The sequence below is a fragment of the Molothrus aeneus genome, chromosome 6 (genome assembly GCF_037042795.1).
Source record: "Molothrus aeneus isolate 106 chromosome 6, BPBGC_Maene_1.0, whole genome shotgun sequence".
Lineage (NCBI taxonomy): Eukaryota > Metazoa > Chordata > Aves > Passeriformes > Icteridae > Molothrus > Molothrus aeneus.
The window spans coordinates 31,793,360-31,817,356 of record NC_089651.1 but is presented as its reverse complement, the minus strand read 5'-3'; the positions used below and the strand labels follow the sequence as shown (position 1 = coordinate 31,817,356).

The window sequence follows — 23,997 nt, the reverse complement described above, 5'->3', positions numbered from 1 at the left end:
ACCTTAAAGACAACTTTTCAGTTTTCTGAAGTCGCACACCCAGATTTATGGAAAGAGAAGGGCAAGGTAGAGAGATTCAGAGGATGCTACCACAATCCCATGAAAATTTAAAATGTCCAAGGAAAGGACAGTTCCACATGATCCACAAAGGAGATGAGTATGTTCACTATTTTGTTAGCCAAGTGTCACTATTTCTAGGATTTAAGGCCCCTCTCCATCTATGCCAGAAGCTATCAAGGCTTTCAGGGAGAGGACATTATCTCCAATTTTGAGACACCTGAATCCAACATTTCAGGTTAACGGAACTGACAATTAGATTGAATTATATTTCTGCTATGCTTGATACAAAGAGGATGTCAATGAGATATGCCCTAAAGAGAAGACAGCAACAACAAAAACCCAACAGAAAACGTTGACTCCACTGCCATATGAATACATATGCATACACTTAAAAATTCATTTTTGTTTAAAGGCATGCAATTACCTTCAATACTCTTTAAAAATAATCATATTCAGGAATTATCTCAAAGAAGAAGTATGCTTTTAAAATAGTTACTGTGTCCCTTAAAATGTCTGTCAGTTTGTCATGCCTAGGGTCAATGGCAGATTCCAACCATGAGCAAAGAACAAGTTCCCTTGAAGGGCTCAGCCACTGACAGTGATCTGCTTACATGCAAACTAAATAAAAACTGAAAACAATTGTAGGCAAAGGATGTGGAATTGCCATCATGAAGATCCCCATCAGTCACCAATGCAGCTGACTACTATAAGACTGGGAACTAAGCCAAGATTTTCAAATACAAGAAATGAAAAGGTCAAATGAACTATTTTCCAAGTACACTGATGGTCTAGGTCTACCATGCTCAAGCATTTTGCTGTTGGGTGAAGAATGGCATTGAGCTCCAGTTTACCATCCTAGTTTACCATGAGAAGGAAACATGTAGTTTCAGTTGTCATGTTTGCTTTATTTATGATGATGACTGCTTTGCTGAGATTACATGAGTCCTGATGGTTGGGAGAGCTGCTAACCATGTGTTCAACACATGGGAGCATAAAACAAACATTAAATATGAGTGTCATGGCAGTAGCATTAACAAATGGAACTTAAAGAGCTTTAAAAAATCCCATTTTATTAATGAGGTCTGTATTTGTATGTGGGGCAGAGGTAGACATGGTAGGAATTGAGAATAGTTTCAGACTTTAAAGATTAGGTAGACCTGAATCACCTCTTTTTCATTTTCCCCTGTTACCAAAACACACAGAATGCAGCTCCTAATTCAATGCATGGTTGTCTTTTATATTTAATCACTGTTTCTTCATCCTACTCTGTTCTCCAAGAAAAACAGTGGTGTGAGTCAGTGGCTGAATTTCATGGTAAACTGAGTGAGGCAAAGGAGGAAGCACAGAAAAAAAGTAATGTGCTTCTTGTTACTAGTCTCAAACTTTGTCTCCTTCCCTAACCAGTGTAATTCAGCTAGAGACCATTAAATGTATAAACACTGACTCCTTTTACTCCAGATCTTTGTTCTGAGCCTAACCACCGTATGACAGTGTTACTTTCCTGGGAAGCACTGAAGATCTCCATCACAGATGACAGTGATTTTTGGATCTGGGCATATTTGGTAGATCACAAAAGGTGCATATGGCTTTGACACTGAATTCAGACATCTTTTAACTAATTCTTTATTCTGAGAAACACAAAAAAACCCCAAACTCTAGCAGTTATTTCAGTGCCATATCTATATTCTAATGCCCCAAAGTTCTCTAAAAGTGTCCATTTCTAAATGGACAAAACAGTCTAATGAAAGAGCAGGTTAGTCCATCCAGAGAAGCACTCATAATTCATCATTGGTTATTTTTTCCTTTCTTAATGGTGCAAACAGTGACTAAGAGAATTGCAAAACTTTGATTCCAATGAGTGGTGCAATGGCTGTAAGATCTATGGACTTAAAAGCTGTGTTAAGGCACTTGAAGAAACCTATTTTTAATGCTGCATAAACCATTGATCAATTTTTTTTTAAAAAAGAATAATTTAAGTAAATTCTTTAAAAGTCAATGTTCTACCAGATAAGCATGGCTGTTGCAGCTCATGCACAGACCCTGGCTATTGGCTGAATTCCCAAACCCCATGACTGCGCTGACACAGGACTCTGCATGCCTGGCTAATGTATGTGTGTGCACAGGTAAAAAAGAAAAGTATGTCCTGCTTTTGATTCTTTATAGCTTCATCCTGCTAATCCCACAGTGCCTCCAGCTTTGCTGCAGCCTTTCTGGTGGCTACTGCTCTGAAGTTGTGGTGTCTTGGAAGGCTCCTTTTCAGGTAGTGTCTTGAGTACGAAGTTATCCAGCAGGCAAGCAATATGTGCCATAACGATACACATTTCTTTCAGTTAAAAATACATTAATTAGTAGCTGAGATTATTTCTAATTTCTAACCACATTGACTATTTCCTGCTGTGTTTTTACATTCTCAGCAGCAACATTTAAGCCTTTAAAAGAACAAGAACTATCCACAAAGTTGACGATAAGGCCCTCATAAAACTATCCTAAAATATCAGCTGCTTGTAAAAACCACTTTGTGTCTATTCTGTTGTGCATCTGGAGGTTCTTGAGCTGGAGGTTTACAAAACTGAGAATAATTTCCAATTAAAAGATGGGTGAACAGTTGCAAAGAAGTGCTGGCTGCAGTAAAGGCCTAAGTGGCCACAGCTGGACTTGTGTCCAATGCAAATACCAAAGCCCAAGCACATGCTCCTCACACCCTGCTTTTCTTTCCTGATTCCTCAGGCAGCTAAAGCCTATGCACAGCTATGCTTTCCTGTAATCATGTACCTCAGGTGCCTGAACTCCTATACATGCCTAGGACTGTCTGAGACTCAGTGAACCTGCACAGCTCTACACCTATCTCAGTCCTAAACCCAGCCTGAATCCACAGACTTGGCAATTCTTCCCCTACATTCCCTGAGGGAGCAAGCCTGGCAACTGCTCATCTCACACATGTCTACAGGACCAGGCATTGCACGAAATACCACAGCAGACATAGACAGTTTAATTAAAAAAAACTGAAAAGTGTCTGTAAGAGTTATGGCAAAAGAATCAAAGCTCTAATGACACCAGAGAAGGCAATCAAGAATGAACACAGATTTGTCACCCTAGTGGTTCAATGACAGGCTGAACACAAGGAAGGACAGGGTAACTGGGTTTTAGCTAATCCTCAAGGAGTGTTTGGGTAGCTAGGCAGACACCTGAAAAAAATACAAGAGTAGTCTGAGAGATGACAAAACCAAGCCAATAACCCACCCTCACCCTCCTGAATAGATCCCCACCCTCCTGAGTAGATGGCTAATTTTGGCTACTTGTCTTGATTTAATTGTTTTCTGAATTGTTGAACAGTTTCAGCAGGGGAGGTTCAGGTCTCACACAAACAGGCTCTCATGGCTAAGAGGCTGCACCTCTGGAGGTGCTGGTTTAAACACCTCCAGTGAGTAGACAGACACCTTCTCTTTTCTGATTCCTAAAACACCACCAGCCTCCTTTCACTCACTTTTTATGTATTGTTTATTTTCTTCAGGAAAGATGTATTTAGCTGCTACCCAAATTCTTGAAGAATGTTACATTTAGCAAGACTTGGAAACTAACAAGAGTTCATTTGCTGGACTGTGCATTCTTTATTCTAGTAACTTCAAAAGTATCTTTAGATCATTTTACATCTGTTGAAAAGGAAGCATTTAAAAACTCCACTTCCTTACTCACTACTAGCATTCCAGTGACAAATTTAATCTTGCAATCATTGTAATGTATAGGATTTGCTGACCAAGACCTCCAGTGAGCCCACAAGACCCTGTTAGTGTTCCTAACATGACATCTCATTACAGGAAGACATGCCATATTATAAGCATTTTCAGCACTTAAGTTAAGGCACAATCTTTTTATCCACACCAGCATGACTAATTCTCTTCAAGGTGGTTTCAGGTGGAATTTGCCCTATTAAAATGTGCATGTCCAAGTACTGAAGGGTTTTTCAAAGCTTTTACATAAGCTGGTGGCAGTGTACTCAAAGCAAGAGGGATCTGAACTCCAAATCAAACAAATAATTTGATTGCAAAGACTAAGCCATAGAAGTACTTGGCTTTACAAAGTACTTCTCTAAATTAGGAACAAACAAATCACATTTGGTTATGGTGGGGGGTTTTTTCACCTGGAAAGGTGGGTTTGTTACACCTGATTACAGCAGTCACCTCCCCTCCTAATCCACAGAGGCTTTCTAAACAAGCTGTCTGATCTCCACAGGATAAAAAAATGCTTTCTGCCTCCAGATAGCCTATGCCCTCATCTGGATTTATCTCAATTGCTAAATGCATCAAGATAAAAACCACTGTACTTTGTCTCTTATAAGTTTTTACATCACAGCTTTCTTAATGTAAAAACTTCAGCCTATAAGAAAGGCACAGCCAAAAGAACCCATAAACTCTGAATCCAAGAACTTACTATATTAATAATTAGGGTTTCTTCTTTGCCTTGCAGCACAGGAGAATATCCTGTTCATTTATGTTCTCTCTTTTTTCACATCAGAAGAATAAGAAATGGCTAAGATGATTCTTTTTTAGTGTGTCTGAAAACTTTTAGAGACATCAGCTCCCAAGGAGTCTTTCCTCTAAGTGTTCTAGTATATTAAAAAAAAAACAAAAAACAAAAAAGGCAATTTCTTTTACTGTGAATTCCTACGTTCACTCTGAAACCCTGACAAGAAATAATAATACCTCCTTCACAAGAAGTCTAGTTCCATCTGGTTGAGAACCAAAAAGCCGTGCCACAGTCTGATGTGAAGTGTAATTGATTTGATCCCTGGCAATTTCACTTCTTCGCTTACGTCTTTAGTGCATTAAGACTTCCTGGGGAGGGGAAAGAAAACTGTTTACATTTTTTAGACTTTTTATAAGTGCATCCAAAAGCTCCAAGTGTTTGGAGCCTGATTAATTACAAACACCTAGAGTACTGCTCCCAGTCCTATTTACAGAATCTCTCCGAACATCAAGTGACTTAACACTTTTTCAGGCACTTTGAATCACATGTTGTGAGGGGGAGAAACAATCACATTCAATCAAACTGCCAATGAAAGCAGCTAGTAGAGAACTGCTGGGCAGTGTGGTCAGTCCCAGAATGTAAGATGACAGCTCCTTCATGGCTCTGAACAGCTCTACAGAAAGGAAGAGTGATGTCTGCTGGAGCTATGTTTGGAGAGTTAAGTAATAGGACTCAAAAAAACTCTAATTAGAATTCAAGATAATGCAAGAAATGAGAGATCAATGAATAAATACCCAACTGCCCTTAGCCAACAAGCTAAACAGGATCCTTCTGACAAGGAAACAGAAGAAGCAAAACAGAGCAGTTGTTGGAAATAGAAAAAAAAAGATTTGGCCTTAGGCTCATGTGTGTAGTTTCCCAGAAGTGATTTTTTTTTTTGGCAATTTTTGAAAGAGTAAATTTTTGGTAACCATACAGATTAAAAAATAGACTATTTTTGTGTGTTGTTATTATTGTATTTCTAATCCTGAAGTCCATAAAGTTTAGCATTTTAATATGCACCATAACTAGAAAGTTCTTTAACAGAGGAAAGCGCTATATATAAATCATTTCTTTTAGCAAGGCTCACCTGACTGAAGTCTCTTGGATTGTTGTGTGTGCTTCACATAATACACTCTGAATAGTTCCACTGAAAACAAAGTCAAGCACCTGGCAAGCCCCTGCAGGGTTCAGGTCCGAATCTAATTTCAGCAAAAAAAATGATGTGCACAAATCCACCTTTCTTACCAAAGCACTTAATTATCAGTTTGCATTTATGTATATAGGAAAAATATGATATAAGTCAACCAGCAATTCTTTTCGGAAAAGGCAACTGGTTAAACAATTCTTTGTCTGCCTTTAAACTTTTTTTTCTCTACGACAGTGAAAACTTGGCATATTCACTGGAAATATCCTTTTTTTTATTGGGGAGAATTAGAGAAGTTAAACGGCCTTCTTCCCTATTAAAAGCATTTAGAAATTTCAAAATGAATGTATTCAAGCACATTGACACAAAGCATGTGAAAGTTAAAAAAGGTATGTTTCATATTTCCAGATTATGTTGAGCTTTCAACTCCTCTTATAAATTGCTTATTTCACAAGTTTGGTACCCAATCAGCTCTAAGGACTTAGGCTAAAATTATTCCTTTGAAAACTCTGTTCCCTACTGCAGTTTTATAGGTGGGGAAATGGAGTCAAGAGAAAATTGGTGTGATTGAAATAAAGTAAAGGATGAAGGTCCCTCATACCTGTTCTTGACAGAGAGACTATCTAAATAAAAATGGCAGTGAGGAAGAGTTTTGTTTTTTCCCACCTCCATTAGTATTCTCTCTGAGAAGTGCAGCAACTGATGCTGCAGCAGTACAACTGTTAAACAGTGTTCTTTCCTTCCTGAAATATGGCAGCTTTTTTTTTGTGACACTGGATTTCAGCTAGAAAATGCAGAAATTCTAAGTTGTTGTCTCAAACAAAAATCAGACAAAAAAAAAAGCTTCAGCTCTTTCATTCCTGCAAAGCTACATTTTTTTTTTTCTGGTATTCTGTTTTTACATGGCTATTGCCAGGAAAAGCAAAAAGAACAGATAAGATTTCAATTTTGAAATTGAGGGCAATGGAATAAAAAACCAAAAGCAAACCAACCCACAACAAAACAAACTAAAATAAACGCCTTGCAAATCTCCTTACATAATAAAATAGCTTTCCTGTCTCTTACTCTTCTTTTGTTTCACTACAGACATAAGTGGCAGAGTCAGAAAAAAAGCCTAGACAGATCTCTTGTCTCCCCACCAGCTACCTTACCCTCCAGAGTGACACTCTGTGCTCCACTGTGTTGTACAGCATCCCCCACAGGTAACACCCTGGAACACAGGTGGTCACACAGCAGGCTGCCCTGCATCACAGCAAGAAAAAAGTAAAAGGGACTATTTTGCCCGAACTATGTATGAGATATCTGTTTGTGTCTTAAAAGTGTATGAAATCTGTCTGAGATGTTGGGATGCAGTAAGGTTCAGGAAAGGAGTTTTTCAGTTTTGCAGCATAATTATATTTCATAGCTGTCATATATTGAAATATGTATGTAAATAGCACATTGAGCTCCTTAATGCCTCTTTTCATAATTCCCAGTTAGAGCTTCATGCTGTAAGGGCTTCGGATCTTCATACAAACTCAGTTTGCTTAGCTGAGTCACTTCTCGCATCATCTTGCTCCAGAAGTGCCCTGAAAGCAAAGCATGTCAGCAAACACCTCCTACAGCTTCAGGAGACAAAAGAAAAAGAAAAGCAAATGCACGAGGACAGAGGGATTTTATGACTTTCATTTTCTTGGCAAATTCTTTTATAGTCATTAAGTACATAAGATGCAATTGTACATAAGATGTAATTGCAACACAAAAAATTGTGAAAAAGAGTTTAAAAAGTTTAGCTTGACATATGATATTTCTTCATTTGGCATAAAAGTTTATATTTGTTCAGCAATCAAACTTCATCCTAATAAAACAGGCTTTTCTCAATAGCTTTTGAAAAATAGTCACATATGGATTGCATTATGCATGTAGGTGTTTTGAGGCCAGAAAACATATTTTTTGTTCTCTGTCTGCATCACATAGCTGAGTGGAATGCTGGTGGGTGACCATGGCTCCTAGGTGTGGACATCATTACAAGCCCACAACCTGACTCTAGATGCAGTATATGCCAAACAAGAAACATTTTCAATGGACATCATACTTTTCAGAGCAGAACCCAAGACTTTTGAATTACTTAGATGCTTAAAGATTTTCTCTTGAACTCATTTATTCATTTGACTTCTAATGTCCTATTTATGAGGATTTTCAAATTATTCTTAGATCAAGCAATATTTTGAATGTAAAAAACCCTGAAATACTTCATTTTCAAAAAAAAAAAAATCCAGCCTCAAAATAAGAAAATAAGCACTTTTCCCTAATTAATTTTCTCACATTCAGCTGATGGAAATCTGTATATTAAAAAGTTGATGTTCTGTCAACAAAAATATAAAATACTGCTTTTTCAGTAAGTACAATATTTTCCAATCTCCATCACACAGACATTAAAACTCAAATAAGAGAGAGATTAAAATTCCTTAATTAAACAGAATCTTGCCAACGTGAAGCACAGCTTTAAACTTGATTTTCCATTACATTTTAAGAGAAATTTAACTCAACTCAGAATAACCTCAGCTTTTTTCTGTTACTACTTTGTAAGGCTTGATATGAAGCACAATGCTACTTAAATTAGCGCATTTTTTCATATAATCATCTGCAATGGAATAAACAGGAGAGTACCTGCACAAGAATACCAGGCCTGCTATGTTAGTATACCATCTTGAAACCAACATGCACATCTCTTTCCCTCACCTCTTATTGTTTGCCTGCTTAGGTTTGAAATAGCAAGCAAAAACCCCCATTTTACTTGCTGGTTTACGATGAAGGTTTTTATCCATTACTTTTGGATAGGTCTAAAATCCACAGGAAACTGGATTCTTTGAGTGTCAGTTCTTTTCTATGACTAAACAAGGAGTGTTCTTCCCATATATAGCAGAGAAGCTCACACACCTCAGCAGGAATGTAAGGATGGACACTTCCACAAGGGGCCCACACAACACACACTACCAATATCTTGCTTTGGCCCCAGGTCATGAATCACTTCTGAGACACTGCTGATCTCATTCATCAAGTCAGGAAGACAGCAGTGTAGACCACCAGTAACTCAGCAAGAGCTGAGTCAGTGCTTGTTCTAGACTCATTACAGCTCAGCTAGAAAAGTTACTGCTGTGTTGGTGAGACAAACCAAGCTCCTTTCTCTGAGAGATACTGGCTTGCTAGGTGTATTAGGGCCAGGATCTCAGCTCTCATAGGTCACTTACATCTCCCTGAGTCATTAAAAGCTATTCCAATTTATTCAAGAAGAGGCTCTGGCCCCTGTGAGTTTTGGCTTCTCTGCAAAGGCTTTTAATAAGGTGCCAACTGTCCTGGCAGCGAGGATACTTTGAGTAGCACTCAAAGTTAGCAGTAGCACACAGGAGCTCAGCCCAATAACATTTTTCTCTGCAAGAATTAAGTACAGCACTTCCTTTAAGCTTACACAATTCTTACTGTTCCATTGAAACAAAGAACAACTCACATGGTGAATACCAGGAAGAAATGAGAGAGGAAACAAAAGAAAAGAAGCCAAGCAAAACAAGAGCAAGCAGGTAGTTGTAGTTGTCAGGTTCACAGTACACACCACTACCATCCAATGACATTAAAGCTCTTCATCCCAAATCTATACCTATACCACAAAAACATGCACATTTCCATAGGCCTCTTTAATACTAAATAATTAAACAACATTTCCCCATGAGTATTCCAGCTCCAATTAGAAGCCCTGATGAGAATTGACAGAATTCAAGTCTGAGTATGGTAGTAGGAAGAAGTATTTCCCTTTCAGCACTGGGTGCTTTTTTAACCAGTCTTTGGTTGGGATCTAACCAGCACAGCTGAAGCTTTGGAGCAAACCCACGGAATGTTTTGTTAAGGATTCCAGCAGAAATAAGGAACTCTTCCAAGCTGGAAATTATTCCGGATACCTGAAAGAATGATGAGGGGAAAAGACGTATTTCCCCCTGCCTCCCTCAATCTCAAACAAATAAAGAGACATAACATTTTTTTAACATTCTTAAAAAAAAAAATTAAAAAATTTCTACTTTCATTCAGTCCAGATGCAGCTGCAATTATTTATCTTTTTGGTACCCAAATTTATTTTTTGTATTTTTGTGAATGAGCGAGCAAATACTTGCAGAAACAATTCTACTTTCCAACTGTCAAAGAAATCTGAACACTTGTCTTGCTTGATCCAAGGTGCTAGAGCATACTTGGAACACTGCAGATTATGCTAAGAGGAAAAAACCAGATGAGAAGATATGGTATAGGATATTCAGCTGCAAGAAAAGGAAGATGGATTTTGAGGAGGGAACACAACTTCTATATCAGGACCTGCTTCCTAAAGTGTTTCCTAGTGTGCTTTAAGTCAGAGTGAGAGCTACTCCAGATCACCAACTCTGGCTAGATCCCTGAATGCAGTAGGGTATTAAGTGGACATACCTGCACTGCAATTGCTGCCCAGAAATGACACCTAGGAAAGGCAATGCCAGAGTGGCATGTAAATGACAAACCAGAAATAAACAGCAGAGAGGCAGCTTGCCTGCAGCAGTGCCATCGTGGGCACCAAGAGGAGCTCAGATCAAAGAGCAGAAAGCTCCTCCTGCAGCAGCGCTGCTGTGCCTGGGCTGCGGCCCTGGGCAGGGGCAGCGTGGAGCAGCGTGAGAGACACAGAGCAGAAGAGACTGCATAGACCCCTTCAATTCAACTGCTCCACAGGAGGAAATGGAAAAGAGCACAAACTCTCAGCATACTGAGAGGTGGGACTGGTAACCTTTTCTTTGGAATCATGAAGGAGGGACACCAATTACTTAAAAACAAATAAAATAAAATACAAACAATAGCACTTTTATGAGTTAAAAAAACCCAAACAAACAAAATAATACAAATTCTCTAGGCCTCTCCTTCTACCCATATAGATGTCATTTGCTGTAATTCCTTGCCAGTAATCCTTCCCCTCTTCATGGTCTTTGGATTTCAGTTGGCTCCTGCACACCATCTCATTTTCTCTCTCATGCTGCCACCTACCACTGCGCTATGGTGACTTGCCCTGTGAAGTGATGTTTTTTTTTAACAAGTTGTCGCTAAGTGTGTGTGAATTATTGTAACGGGCCTGATTTACTACCTTGCTAAGCACTCAGGCTCTAAGAGAAGCCAAGTCTCGGTGCCAGCAAAGAGCAAGCTACCGCTAAGTACTGTGAAAGTCAGAAAGCTGGCATCTTGCCTAGCTCTGGCACCCCTAATGTAGCAAATCCTTTCATTTTAATTCGTCTTCCCCTTCTGCAAGTAAAACTACCTCTTAGGTGAGATCCGGGCCTGTCTGAGGTCCAAGGCGGCAGCTGACTGCTGGTGACAGAGAAGGGCTGGTTTGATTGACGGGCAGTAACTCGTGCCCAGCAGCCAGGAGAGCCCAGACCTATCGGCACCACCTGCAGCGCTCGTGTCCGTGGCAGAGCTTTGCCCAGCGCTTTTTCTGCGGCGTGATGCCCGCAGCTGGAGGCGGCAGCTGACAAACGTCTCCGTTTAGTTAGCAAGCCCAAAAGTCAGCCCGTGGCTCAGAGGCTGCTCCTGCCGGTAAAGCCTGTGGGTAGCCCCGCAAGACACCGGCACTGGAGCGCTTGGAGGACGGGGGCCGGCTAGCACTGGAGGAAGTGCAGGCTTCGCTGCGGGCTCTGTCCGCCCTCCGGGGCTGTGCCCCTCGGTGCCCCCAGCCCGACGCTGTCTGCAGATTCGGGGTACACCTTCGGGCAGCTGCAGTGTACAGAGATGCTCCCGGCTACTGCTGGGACGGTCTGGGTCCGCAAAGCGCTCAGCCCCCCCCCCCGGTTTCTGCCTCCTTTCGGGCGGCCCCCGGGACCTGCGGAGGCTGGCGCGGCGCGGCTGCGCTGCCCCGCGGCTGCCCCGACGGCCGGGCCGCTCCGGCCGGCTCCGCGCTCCGCCTCGGCGGGACGCGCCGCTGCTTCGCCGTCCTTGCCCCTCTCGGGAGGCTTGAGGAGCCCCCCGCCCCCCGAGAGACAGCGACGGGACAAAATTAAGGAAAAAAAAAAAAAAGACAAATCCCCCGCTTCCCCCCCCCCCCAAAAAAAAAACCCCAAACCCTCAGTGATACAGAGCCATGAGCGCGGGGCTGAGGATCGAGAGCCACGGTTTAACACCCCTGCACACAGACATTGCCACAGAGGCTTTTTCCTCCAAAGCTGCGAAATTCCCGGCATACTGCAGAACCTCAGAAAGCCAATTTGCAAGAGGGAGGGCTGCAAAGGTGGCTGCCTCCCCCGGCCAAGGCAGGCTGGTCAGGGGCTCCCCGCAGCCGGCCCACTCGCCCGGCCGGCTCACGGGCAGGGAAGCACCCAGCGTGCGCGGAAAGGCGGCGGAGGCGGTAGGATTTAATTCTTCTTAACTGTCATACTTTAATGGGGATGGAAAATGTGAATTTTCTGTGCATTCCAGGAACAATTCCTTGGGGTGGTGACCTTTAGCACCGATTCTCTGAAGACAGGAAAGTAGTCGAGTGTTTATCTGGATGACTGAAAGCTTTCCCTGGTGGAAGTTTATGGAAGTGTTAAAAGGGGCGGATAACACGGGCTTTGGAGGCGCTTGTCCAATGATCTGGAGGGGCTTGGAGAGCAGATCTCAGCTGGCAGACATTTAAATGGGAGACAGCTCGGCGCTGCTGCAATTTGTAGGCAGGACCCGACATTCTCTCTCTCTATGGACTCCCGGGCAGCTTCGGGCTCCCACGCCACCCGCTCCACCGAGTGACCCATCGCTCAGAGCCCCGCAGAGCCCCAGCCCGCGCCGAGGAGCCACCGCCACCGAGCCGAGCCCCGCCGCGGAGCCGCCCGCGCCGCGCAGGTGAGCAGGGACACCAGCGGGTCCGGCGGCCGCGAGTTCGGCCAGTGTCTGTGGGAGGCAGAATTTCAAGCTCTCTATCCTACCTTCAGAAAGGGGCAAGGGAAGGAGCTGTTCACCGGTGTCTAGCAAAACTCCAGGGCGTCTCGGTTTTGCAGGGGGTGACGCCCGTCCCTCCCGTCCGCGGGAGCGAGGCGCACCGAGCTTTCCGCCGCAGCGCTGGGGATTAGGGCACCGTCACATCTCTTTCCCCTCACAAGCACGGGGACTGCAAAAGCCCCGTTAGCTCTGCCTCTCATCTCCGCCTACAGCATCACTCCCGACAAATTGGATTCGGCGCCCACCCGAGACACGGAAAAATCCCGGCCCGGCCTCTGCACGGAGCGGGGCGGGGGCAGATCCCCAGGTGCCAGCCCCATCCCATCTCGTCCCGCCGAGCTGCCCTCTACGAGGCCGCTTAGCCCCCGGCTCTGTGCTGGCCCGCCTTTGCAAATCTCCGCTCCTCGTAGGAGCGCGCTCCTGGTACTTCAGGAGCTCCCGGGGCGGGCTGCGTGCCGTCCGGGAGACTCGGTGTGTGCCAGCGGGGTCGGATGCCGCGGAGCGGAGGCTCCGCACCGGCAGCGCCCGTGGGCAGCGCCCCGCGTCCTTCCCCGCGCAGCCCCGGGCGGGCGGGAGCGCAGCGGACGGAACGCGACCCCATCGCTGCGCTCGGCGACCTCGGCCGCCTCTCCGCCCAGCCCTCCCACCTGACTCGGAGCCGCGGGAGTTTTGTCGAGCCGACGGCTCCGTGCGCCCGTCGGTCAGCGCTGCCCTCACGGAGCTGACAGCCCCTCGGCCCGGCCGCGCTCCTCCCGGCCCGGGGCCAGCGGCGCGGCTCGGCGCAGGGCTTTTCCCTTCTGGAGGGCAAGCCTGCTTGCTTGCCCCGTCTGTTTCAATACGATCCCCCGGGGGCTTGGCAGTCCCTTCAGCGAGTTCGTCCTCCGTTGGGTTAATCTAGACCGCGGCCGTGGCCCGTGGGAAGAGCCGTCGGTGTCGCCTGCCGCCGCCAGGAGCGTCCCCGCCCTCGGGGAGCCGGGCCGAGTCGCTCCCGGCCACGCCGAGCCAAACCGAGCCTGCGGTCTCCCCGCCCTGCCGGCGGCCGGCGATCCCCGCGGCGCAGCCAGGCTCTCCCGTGTTACTGCCTCGGCTTGGGCGGTGCGGCCCGGGGCTGGCAAGGCGCGGGGCTGGCAAGGTGCGCGGCCCCCGGCCCGCTGTACCGCAGAGTCCCTCCCCGGCCATCAGCTGCGGCCGCACTCCTGGTGTCCCATTTGTGGCTCCTCTCGGCGAAAGAATGGCAAGCGAATCCCGTTTCGGTCACCAGGGCTGAGACACAACCTCCTTTTTCACAGACGGGGCTCTGGGGCACCAGCGCGCCTTTGGCTCTCCCTGCTGCTGACAGGACGCCGGGTTTATCAGGCGTTTTGTGAGCAGCGACCTCCGGGTGCAGAGCCAGTGGCTCCCCAGCCTCAGCTGCCTCTGAGCCCGGCCCCGCGACCCGAGAGCCGCAGAAGCGCTCAGCTCCTGCCCCGCTCCTCTCTGAGCCCAGCAAAGCGGGAATAACCAACCAGCGTGCGCTGAGGCTGTGTGTAAGTGACAAAGGCACCGATGGCCGTAGCTCTCCGCTCCTCTTCAGCGTTCAGTGCCAAGTTGTGCTAAAGCATTTGGCTTTTTTCTCTCGGCAGTGCTACCCAGAAATGCGTAGCTTCTGCTGAAGACTCTCCTTTCCAGCACGCACGGCAGTGCAGAGAGAGAAGCAAAGCTCTCTCGGTTGTTTTAGGGCTCCCTGAGGAAATGCGTCTGCAGAGAGTTTGGCGCAGGGAAGCTGGGAGCTGTCAGGCTGCGTGGGCGTCTTCAGGCGAGGCAAACCCTGGTTTGGTACCAGCCATGTCCACCATGATGTTCAGCATCCCGGGAATCCCATAGGATGTCCTGCAGAAAAATAGGAATTCTCAAGGTTTCAAGGGTTGGTTGGTTTGTTTGTTTGTTTGTTTTAAAAATTGCTGCCTACACTCCTTATATGTCTCAACCCCCCCCCCCCCATCTCTATGAGTCTCAAGAAGAAATTTTCTGAAATGTAAATATATCCAAATTCTATGAAACACAGATGTTAGTTTTGCTGTCTTGATTTCAAAAAAAAAAATGCAGTTTTCTGGGAACTGCCATCACTATGCTTTTTTAATATTTAAAAATACAGATCTATGAACTATGAAAACATTACGTAAGAGTGTTTCTGTAATTCAGACGTAATATGCAAGGCATAAAATTATTCTGATCCTCCGGGACATAAACCACTTCTATTTTCGCAGTAGTCAAAGGGATTGTATTTTGTGTCTTTCTTTGGCTTGTATTTGAAGTCCACCAAATAATTGTTGGTTGTTTTTTTTTTTAGTTCTTCATCAGATTATTTTTCATGTTTCTTGTGAAGCACAGGAGTCCATGGCTCTTCATAATATTTTGCTAATAGAAGGGGTTTACAGATGAGGTTACAGGCCTGTTAAGATCTGTGACAATTTTGCTGGGTATTTCAACCAGGTTTCCATCCAGATCCTTTAAACAAGTTGTGTTGAGCTAAAAATGTCAGTAGTAACTTTCTGACTCTGCCTAGGAACTCATAGGGAAATTCTGTCTGTGAACTGACATGTGGAGATCCTTAATTCATAGCAGAAAATGTATAAGTGAAAAAAATTACAAACTAATTGTATGAAATAGTAAACCTGAAAGCATTTATATTTCTTTCAATAGTTGCTAGTATTAATCCACACATTTCTTAATCTGTTTTAGATGATGAGATCTCAGGCTCTAGATAAACCACATATGAAGTGATATGAATGTTAGGGCCCAATTCTGCTCCTGTTTGAAGTCAGCAATAAAACTTCTTTTGGCTTTAGGACTAAGAGCTTACAGATGATGAAAAGTGGAACTCAGCAGTGGAATATGGAAAGAATAGTGTTTTGTAGTATTGTGTTACTTTAAAAAAATAAATATTCTGTCATATCTCTCTGGATCTGAATGAAATGAGGGAATTGATCATTTTGGTTATGGTCATCTGTTTGTTCAAAGGATTCTCAAATGAATTCTCCGAAGGATTTCTTGTTATGCCAGTGTAACAGCCAGTTGGTATCAAGTAATGAAAATTTTGCAGAAACATGGAATATAAGCTTTTACAGCTTGATTCTCACAGCTGCAGAGCTACAACTTCTGCAGAGTTATGACTGTAATGAGGAGAAAAAGCATTTACTTCAGGAGACATTTCTCTTCAGTAAAACTTTTGGTATGGTAACGCTGATTTTAGTTACTTCTACTGTCCTCTTCTGTGTTTTACTTCTTTCAGTAAAAAACCCTGTTAAAGAAACACTCACAACTGCTAACTCATAGAGAGATGAACCACTTCACTTCCTAATGTAAGCCAAGGTGTCATCTTCTCTCATAAGCAAAAGCATTGATTGCCCTGCCACCAGAGGTGCTGCAGGGTGCCCGTACTCCATTTTGGCTGCTTTCCTTCCTGAGGCATACCACCTCATTTTCCTTTGTGTTTTTCATTTAAAAAATTTAGATCTTAATTTAAAAATAAATTTTTAATTAGTTATTAAAAAAAGATCCTGCTTAGCTGCTGTTCACACAGCCTCTTCTGAATTTAACCTGTATTTATCCCTGAGTTTCTGGATTACTTTTAGATGTGTGTTTTGGAAGTGACCATAACAAATGTTTCTGCCGAGTGGCTAATTTTCATTTGAGTTACAATTTCTTTTATGAGCATGTAATGCAGCTTCCACCTTTAAGGCTGGAAACCAACCCAGTGAAAAATTACCTCTTCCCAGTTTAGGATTACACTGAAACACATGCTTGCATTTCCTTAGGATAAGCTTGTGCTTCATAAAGTTGCATGAATCTGGGCCACAGACCTTACAATAGTATATATTACTATGAAACTCTCCCCAGATTCCCATCCCAGAATACAACTCATTTTTGTAGGACTAGACCTTGCTGTGCCATCTATGGTGAAAAAAAAAAGAAAGAAAATGTGTAGCTAATCAGTTTTAAAAATAAAAGTAATCCAGGAATATGCATGTTGGTGGAACCTCATCCAAGTTGTGGGACACTAAATAAAATAAACACCTGAAGTTTTCTGGCACTGCTTACAACCTAGCAATTTATTTTCAACTTCATGCAATAACTTTTTTTTTTTTCTTTTAAGACTGGCACCATGTTGAGTAAATAAAGTGCATATTAAAATAGTGGTGACTAGACAGTCACCAGAGAAATAAGAATAGTTTTGAAAGAAATCATTCTGATCTCTTAACGGAATAAACAATAGTTAATAATTCTCTGAAAACTTATTTTTAAGAAAAAATTAAAACTAAACATGTTTAAACAATATTCAGGTTGTAATAGAGATGAGGAAAAACCAGCAAATGTGAAGTCTAGGCTGACACTTGAAATTATGCTGTGTTATTCCTTAATTGGAATTCCCAACTTATTTTTGTCTATGTCAAAGTCATAAGGTTATTAAAATTGTGCATTCCATGCCATATTTCATTTAGATACTGACAGCTGCCCTTCCAGATTGTCTGTTGGAGTCACCAACTGCATCATTCTTACGCCCCTTCCTTGACTGCCAAACACAGGACATGCTGGTACATAGATTACTGAAATGAATGTATACATCTACGATACATCAGGAACTCTAGGTGCTCTAGAAATCTGCTGACAAAGACTAAAAATATTAGATCCACAATCAACTCCCTGAATGTAGTAGAACCCCCTATGACACTTTCCTACTTCAGGAATTCCTCTCTCAATCCATTTGATGAGAAAGGCTGTTTGAACAGCACAACATTTATTTTCTCCATGTGACTGGGAAGACCTAATAACTGAGAAATTAGCAGTTATTTTTTACAGCAAACAGTACTTATCCTGAGCCTCTGCTGAGTCTCTAGGTGGCCCTCACAGCACTGGCATTTGGCTGCTTTCCTGCCTAGTTGTGTGGTCTCAGCAGAGCGGATGAAGCCGTCCAGGACAGTGCCCATGGTTTCACATGTTTCTCGGGCAGTAACACAAGAAGGATTCTTCAATTTAAATGCTATTTTTTCCATACTAATAAAGGAAGTCAAACAAGGAATATAACTGCAGCACTCCAAGCAGGTAGAAAACAATGACTTCCTCAACATTTTTTTTTCACAGTTCTTTTCCTTTTTAATGCCTGTGTCTCTTCACAATTTTAGTGTTTTACAGTGGTTTTTTGCAATTAGTTGTTCATTTCTGGTGCCTTCCTCCACGCTTCCATGGAGAGTGTCCCTCAGAGACTTAATACCTCACCTGTCTTGCTTCCACATAGCTCCGTTCAGAAAAACTTGGAGACCATGGTGCTTCTGGAAGGGGGAAGTGTGACACTGATGAGTTTTTTCTGTGCTGGTTGGTGTTTTAAGCTGACAGAACAGCCTCAAGAACTCAGATTTGGGAAGCAACAGAAATGGTGGAATAAGGGAGGAAAGTATAAGTAGGAAAGTTATTCCTACCCAATAGTTAGGTTTGGGGCAGCCATACGGTTTTGAAGGACCTGATGATCCCCACTTAACTGCACTTCCTGAAGTGGTCTCTTTTTGTATGCACAAACTCTGTGCATATTTACAAAATTCTGCCCTCCAACAACACCATTCTGTGTAAAATGAATAAAATTTAGGGATCTGAAAAATTCTCAGTACTGTGATTGCATCTGTATTACTTCAATCAAGAATTCAGTGCAATGTATGAGAGGATGTAGTTTGAAATTATAAGACACATCTCTTTTAACCTGTACCTAAATATTCTTTTATGTTTGTTGCCTGGCTTGTTGCACATCTCTCAGCTTAAGCATCATTGCACTCAGATACATTGGACCCCTTTGGAGGTGCAGTGTGGCAGAGGTTGGGAAGCTGTAAAACAGGCTGCAGGTGTATACAACATATACATTATATACTGGATGTACATTATTCAAGGAGCTGTATAAAGTTTCTGAGTCTGATTAGGGAACAGAAATCTAGACTACATCTGCTGAGACAAAGACTTTAGCCCTCTGGTATTGTAGATAGCTGTATCATGTAAATGAATCCTTGTGTAGTATAAAATTTGTTCTTCCACCGTTGTAAGTAAGGAGCAATCTTCCTGTATGTTAGTGAGCTATAAGAAGGGAATGAGAACTAGGGTAATGCACGAGGAGAAAAAAGCTGGGAAAAGATGGAGGACACACAAACAAAATTCTGTTTGGGCTTACTTTCAATCACTCTATTTGAAAGCTTTTATCACTTGGTAATTTGGGAACAGCTTTCCAGCTGGTTCAGGCTTGAATTCTTATGTTTTATAAGTGTGTGTGCACACATTTTTTTCATGGAGCTGAAAATTTAGTGCATACCTGGCTTCTGTTGATATCTGAAATCCACAACTGTGCTTTATTTCCTCACCTTCCTTCCTACAGGATGGTCCGCACGCTGTATGCCATCGGTGCCCTGTTTCTTCTGATGGGGTTTCTGCTGCCAGCGGCCGAAGGGAGAAAGCGGAATCGTGGATCTCAGGGTGCTATCCCTCCTCCTGTCAAGGATCAGCCCAATGATTCGGAGCAGATGCAGACACAGCAGCAGTCAGGCTCCAGGCACCGAGAGCGAGGAAAGGGCACCTCGATGCCTGCTGAGGAGGTGCTGGAGTCCAGCCAGGAGGCGCTGCACATCACTGAGCGCAAGTACCTGAAGCGGGACTGGTGCAAAACCCAGCCCCTCAAACAAACTATCCACGAGGAAGGCTGCAACAGCCGCACCATCATCAACAGGTTCTGCTACGGCCAGTGCAATTCCTTCTACATCCCCCGGCACGTCCGTAAAGAAGAAGGCTCCTTCCAGTCTTGTTCCTTCTGCAAGCCCAAGAAATTCACCACTATGACTGTTACACTCAATTGCCCCGAGCTTCAGCCCCCAAGAAAGAAAAAAAGAATCACCCGAGTTAAGGAGTGCCGGTGTATATCTATTGACTTGGACTAAATGGAGAAAAAGTAGCAATTGCACTCTGACTGTATGCAATCACTGCCATTGTGAGAGTGAGTGGCGTGAACTAGCCTACCTTCAAGGCTGGCCAAAACTGAAAGGGACCTAGTGAATTACCTAAAACAAGCAAAACCCCCCAAAAAGAAAGAAAAAATTCATGTAAGGAAAGGGCATGCATGTGTGTGTGTAGGGGAGAAAATGGATATGGATGAGCAAATGCATGAATGTTCACAACAGAAAAAAAACCAAAAACCAACCAAACAAAAACAGCGTATGAGACAGTAAAAAAAACCCTAATTACCCATAGTCATGAATTAGGTTTCCTAATTCATGTGTATATTCACAATTTTGCTGCTTGCTGGGAAAGTGGAGCTGTGGCTTTTGCGAATGTTCACCTTTGTGCTATTTTTTTTACTGTATTATGTGAAACATCAAAGCAAGAGGACAATATATTTCAAAGCACAAATCTATTCTTATATAAAAAATAGACAAAGAGCAGTTTAAAGTCTAGCACAGCCATCACTGAAAATAGAAGCTGTGTTGAGAGTTTGTACCACGCTTCTTCAAAAAAATAGCTGCAATCCAAAATCCATGTCTGGAGAACAATGGGGGGATGTGGGAGTGCTGAAAAGTCAATATAGGTGGATGAGAAACAGATCTACAGCAACTTAGAAAGCAAAAGGTCAAAGCAAGTAGAAAGGGAGAGTACAAAAGGGAGTAGAAAAAGGAAAGGTACATAAATAGGAAAACACAGAGGAAGAGATATTGTCTTCTGTTTACGTTTTGCTTTAATTTATATACCTAGTCATATATTACATAAATTAAAAAGAAACTATATACCAGGCTATAAATATACTTCTGAATTCTGATGGCTCTCCAAACCAAACAGAACCCATTCTTATGCCACTAGATCCATTTGATGTCTTTTATTTCTGATATCAGTTATTCTTCATATCTACATATATACGTATATGCAGTATCTCTTAGGCAGTGGTATCTATACATACATGCAATGAGTGTGCCTACTTCATTGTGTGTATCCAAACTCTTCTTTTTCACACACATACATAACCACAGCACAAAAATCTTGCTAACCAAGATCAAGTACAGAATGGCAGTAATTTAGTACATAAAGAGCAGAGCAAAAATTAAAACAAGCATCATGTGACTGAAAATGCAATAACCACACAAGAGACAAAAGACACAACATTCATGACTAGTAAACATTGCATTGTTATTGTTATTTTAGCTTTGCCACAGGCATGCAGTTTGTTGAAACAGAGATGCAGAACTTTGCCAGCAATGATCCTCTTTTTATATCTTTTACCACAGACTTGCATTTAAACTGGATTTGGAGTAAGTAAAGAGAATTAGGGCTGACTGCCCCTCTCATCTGGGGGGAAAAACATAAAAGGGGACACCCTACTTCCAACAGTTTGATGACTCTCACCTGTGATGTTATCTTGTCTTTTCTTTCGTTCAGGCTTGGAGTTTAAAATTGATCAGGGCTATAAAGTTTGGCAAGAGCACAGAAGTTCCTACAAAAAAGTTATTTTAATGAGGTGTGTGCTGGGGATTGGACCAGAGAGGCAGCCCACCCGTGCATGTTGTCCTTGCTATCCTGAGCACTCCAAGGCCCACACTTACTGTGTGATGGGTCTTGGAGGGTCCAGGACTCAGTTTCCCCACTCAGCAGCAATATTCTGTTGGATTCACTGTCAGTATAACTCTGCTCTCTCCCACCAGATGCCTCTCTCAGCCACAAGGTGATTATTTTGACATGATTTCTTGCCATAGAATATTAAGGAGGACAATCTGCCCAGAGGGAAAGATATATGATGAGTGGCATGTCACAGGTGCATTCTATGTGGCCTTGTTTTATCAATTTTCCCACCTGTTATGTAATGCATCATACATTTATTTGTGATATCCTGCATCTCTACAGCTCGTCTATCTTTGTTCTAAAATCCACTGCTGTGAGGTTTGTGTTTGTAAAATTAAATGATTACAACCCATTTATTGGTATTATTAAAATGCATTTCATTTGGTATACTCTCACTCAGCAGTTTGACATGTTTTCATGGATTTTAAAATCCAGTTTTAAAATCTGGAATCATAGGAGGTAGATTTCCACTGTGTGGAATGTGAATAGTTAAACAGAAAGATAAGGATATTTAATGTTATTTTTAATACAAATTCTCTTTCACTCATAATAGGCAGGGAATATTTTCATTTAAATTTCTTTTTTTATTTTTTTCCCCAGGGGAAAGGGCCAACCTCAGTCATTGCTGGAAATTTTGTACTAGCTTGGGTTTTTGTTCAAGAAATGGGAACACCTTATGAATCATTTTTTTCTTCATGTAAAATTGACAGCAAAATTCACATTTTCTTTGACAGAGACTGCTATGTCCCTAACCCCTTAGCTGTTAAGCATAGCTTCAGAAACTCCTTTAAGTTTTGTCTAGAATTCTCAAGGAAAATTGATAAAAGTATTCCAAATCTTTATGTTCTAAAACTGCCTGTGCATAGATCATGACGGAACTCCCTTTGAGGCAGATCCCCCTCACCCATATGAATTGCTAGTTATTGCCTGAGAGTAAGAAAGTTCTGCTAACTTACAATTATATGAGATATTTAATATCAACCACAATATGTATTTAAATGTCTGCTTTATTCTAAAAACAATGGACTATATAACCTAAGGCTGCAGTATTTTCATGCTCGGTCTCACAAAGCAAAACTTGGTTTAAAATGAAGTTTTAATTATTTTGTAACTGAATAGAATTGGAGTTTTTTTTCTTCCCAGCATTTTATACGTCATTTTAACTACTAGTAACGAATAAATAAAATATCTTCTCCAGCCTGTGTCTATTGTTGTTTGTTTTTTGGTTTTTTGTGGTTTTTCTGGTTTGGTTTTCCCCCCTTCCTCAAGTTTCCAGCTCTTTCTGGATCTGTTGTACTTTATCCTGACTTCTGTGGTTTCTTCTAATTATAAAAGGCTTTACATTATGACAATAAGACATAGAGACAAGCAATGGCACCATCATTCAACACGGCTACTTCAATAAGGCTTTTAAATGAGATCTGTCACTTGCCCCTCACCCTTCCACAATTTATAGAAGGAAAATCTCAATCTTTGCTCACACTTTTCCCCTTGTAAACCATAGAGTGACAGTTGAAAATATAAATCAGCTTTGAATTGTTGTAGAGTTAAAGTTGGAGCTGGCCTGCATTCCTTATGCCTTATCTCAGTTTAGTGTTTAGCTGGCCGTTTAGTCCCACTTCTAGAAAAAAAGAGTAAGGAACACCTTTACAATACAGCATATTGCAAGCTGCAAATAGGGACAGAGGAGATACAAAAGAATTATAAGAAAAGAACAGGAAGATTTGTCACTGCTGCTAGCACATGTGCAAGGCCAGGGTTGAGGAAGGACTGCAGCCAGGGAGAACATATTTCTTCGAACTTTCCACCCTTTTTGTTAAGTCTTCCTTCACATCTAGCTTTGTCATGCTTCTAAAACTTGCTCGAAAGATAATAAAATCAGCTAAGAATCTTTTTTTTTTTGGAAGGTAATTGACTTTTTCTGGTCTGAGGTATGGGCACAGTTGAGCAGAATGTTTCCTTGAGAAGTTGTGCATATGTATCTTTATTTAAATATTTAAACCAGAGAAAAACCTCCTAGACTTAGCTTTCTAGTACTCCATGGTGCTGGTCTTACTAATTATATAGTAACATGTAATTTAATTATAGTTTATGCTACATACCAGCTTTGAATTGAAGATAACCTCCCATGTGCTTTATAGTTAGTTACACAGACCAAAAGAAAGCAAGAGAGAGAGAATTCACACACCTTACTCTGCTGTCAAGGATGCAGACAGAAATGAGACCTCCTTTCTCTGTGCCCAGTGGGCTGGGCTGGGTGTGTGTGGGGTTTCTGGTGTGCTCTGTCAGCCATGTGCTGCTGGGAGCTCGCAGTGTGTGTGATTCCGAGGCACCGAGAGCGGAGCGCTGGCTCTGCCGAGCGTGCTCCCATCTGAGCTGCAGATGTGCACCGTGGGCACCGTGCCTCTGCTCCACCAGCCTGGCAACAGGCACCTGGACTTTGCAAAAATGATGGGGTAACTTCACCTTGTTATTTACCTTCTCCTGAGTGAAAAAAAAAACCCAAACCAAACAAAAACCCACTGCCAAAACAGAAAAAAACCCAACCCAAAAAAGAAAGGAGAAAGGAGAATTAGAACTGCACCCTTGGGGCTGATGTTCCTTTTCCACTGTAGATGTAAACCTACAGGTTTTAGTTCCAAAAGATTTCCTGAAGGAGAACAACCAAGTGAAAAATACCTAGATCTTATTCATTCCAAATAACTCAAACCTGTCCCAAA

At 42.6% G+C, this 23,997-nt stretch overlaps 1 protein-coding gene across 1 annotated transcript; it reads left to right on the top strand.

Annotated features, from left to right (window-relative positions):
• Nucleotides 1-12,381: 12,381 nt before the first annotated feature.
• GREM1 (gremlin 1, DAN family BMP antagonist) lies at nucleotides 12,382-22,480 on the top strand. Its single transcript, XM_066552092.1, has 2 exons — nucleotides 12,382-12,568; nucleotides 19,056-22,480. The coding sequence occupies exon 2, from the start codon at nucleotides 19,057-19,059 to the stop codon at nucleotides 19,609-19,611; it is 555 nt and encodes a 184-aa protein (XP_066408189.1). The 5' UTR covers nucleotides 12,382-12,568; nucleotide 19,056; the 3' UTR covers nucleotides 19,612-22,480.
• Nucleotides 22,481-23,997: the final 1,517 nt, after the last annotated feature.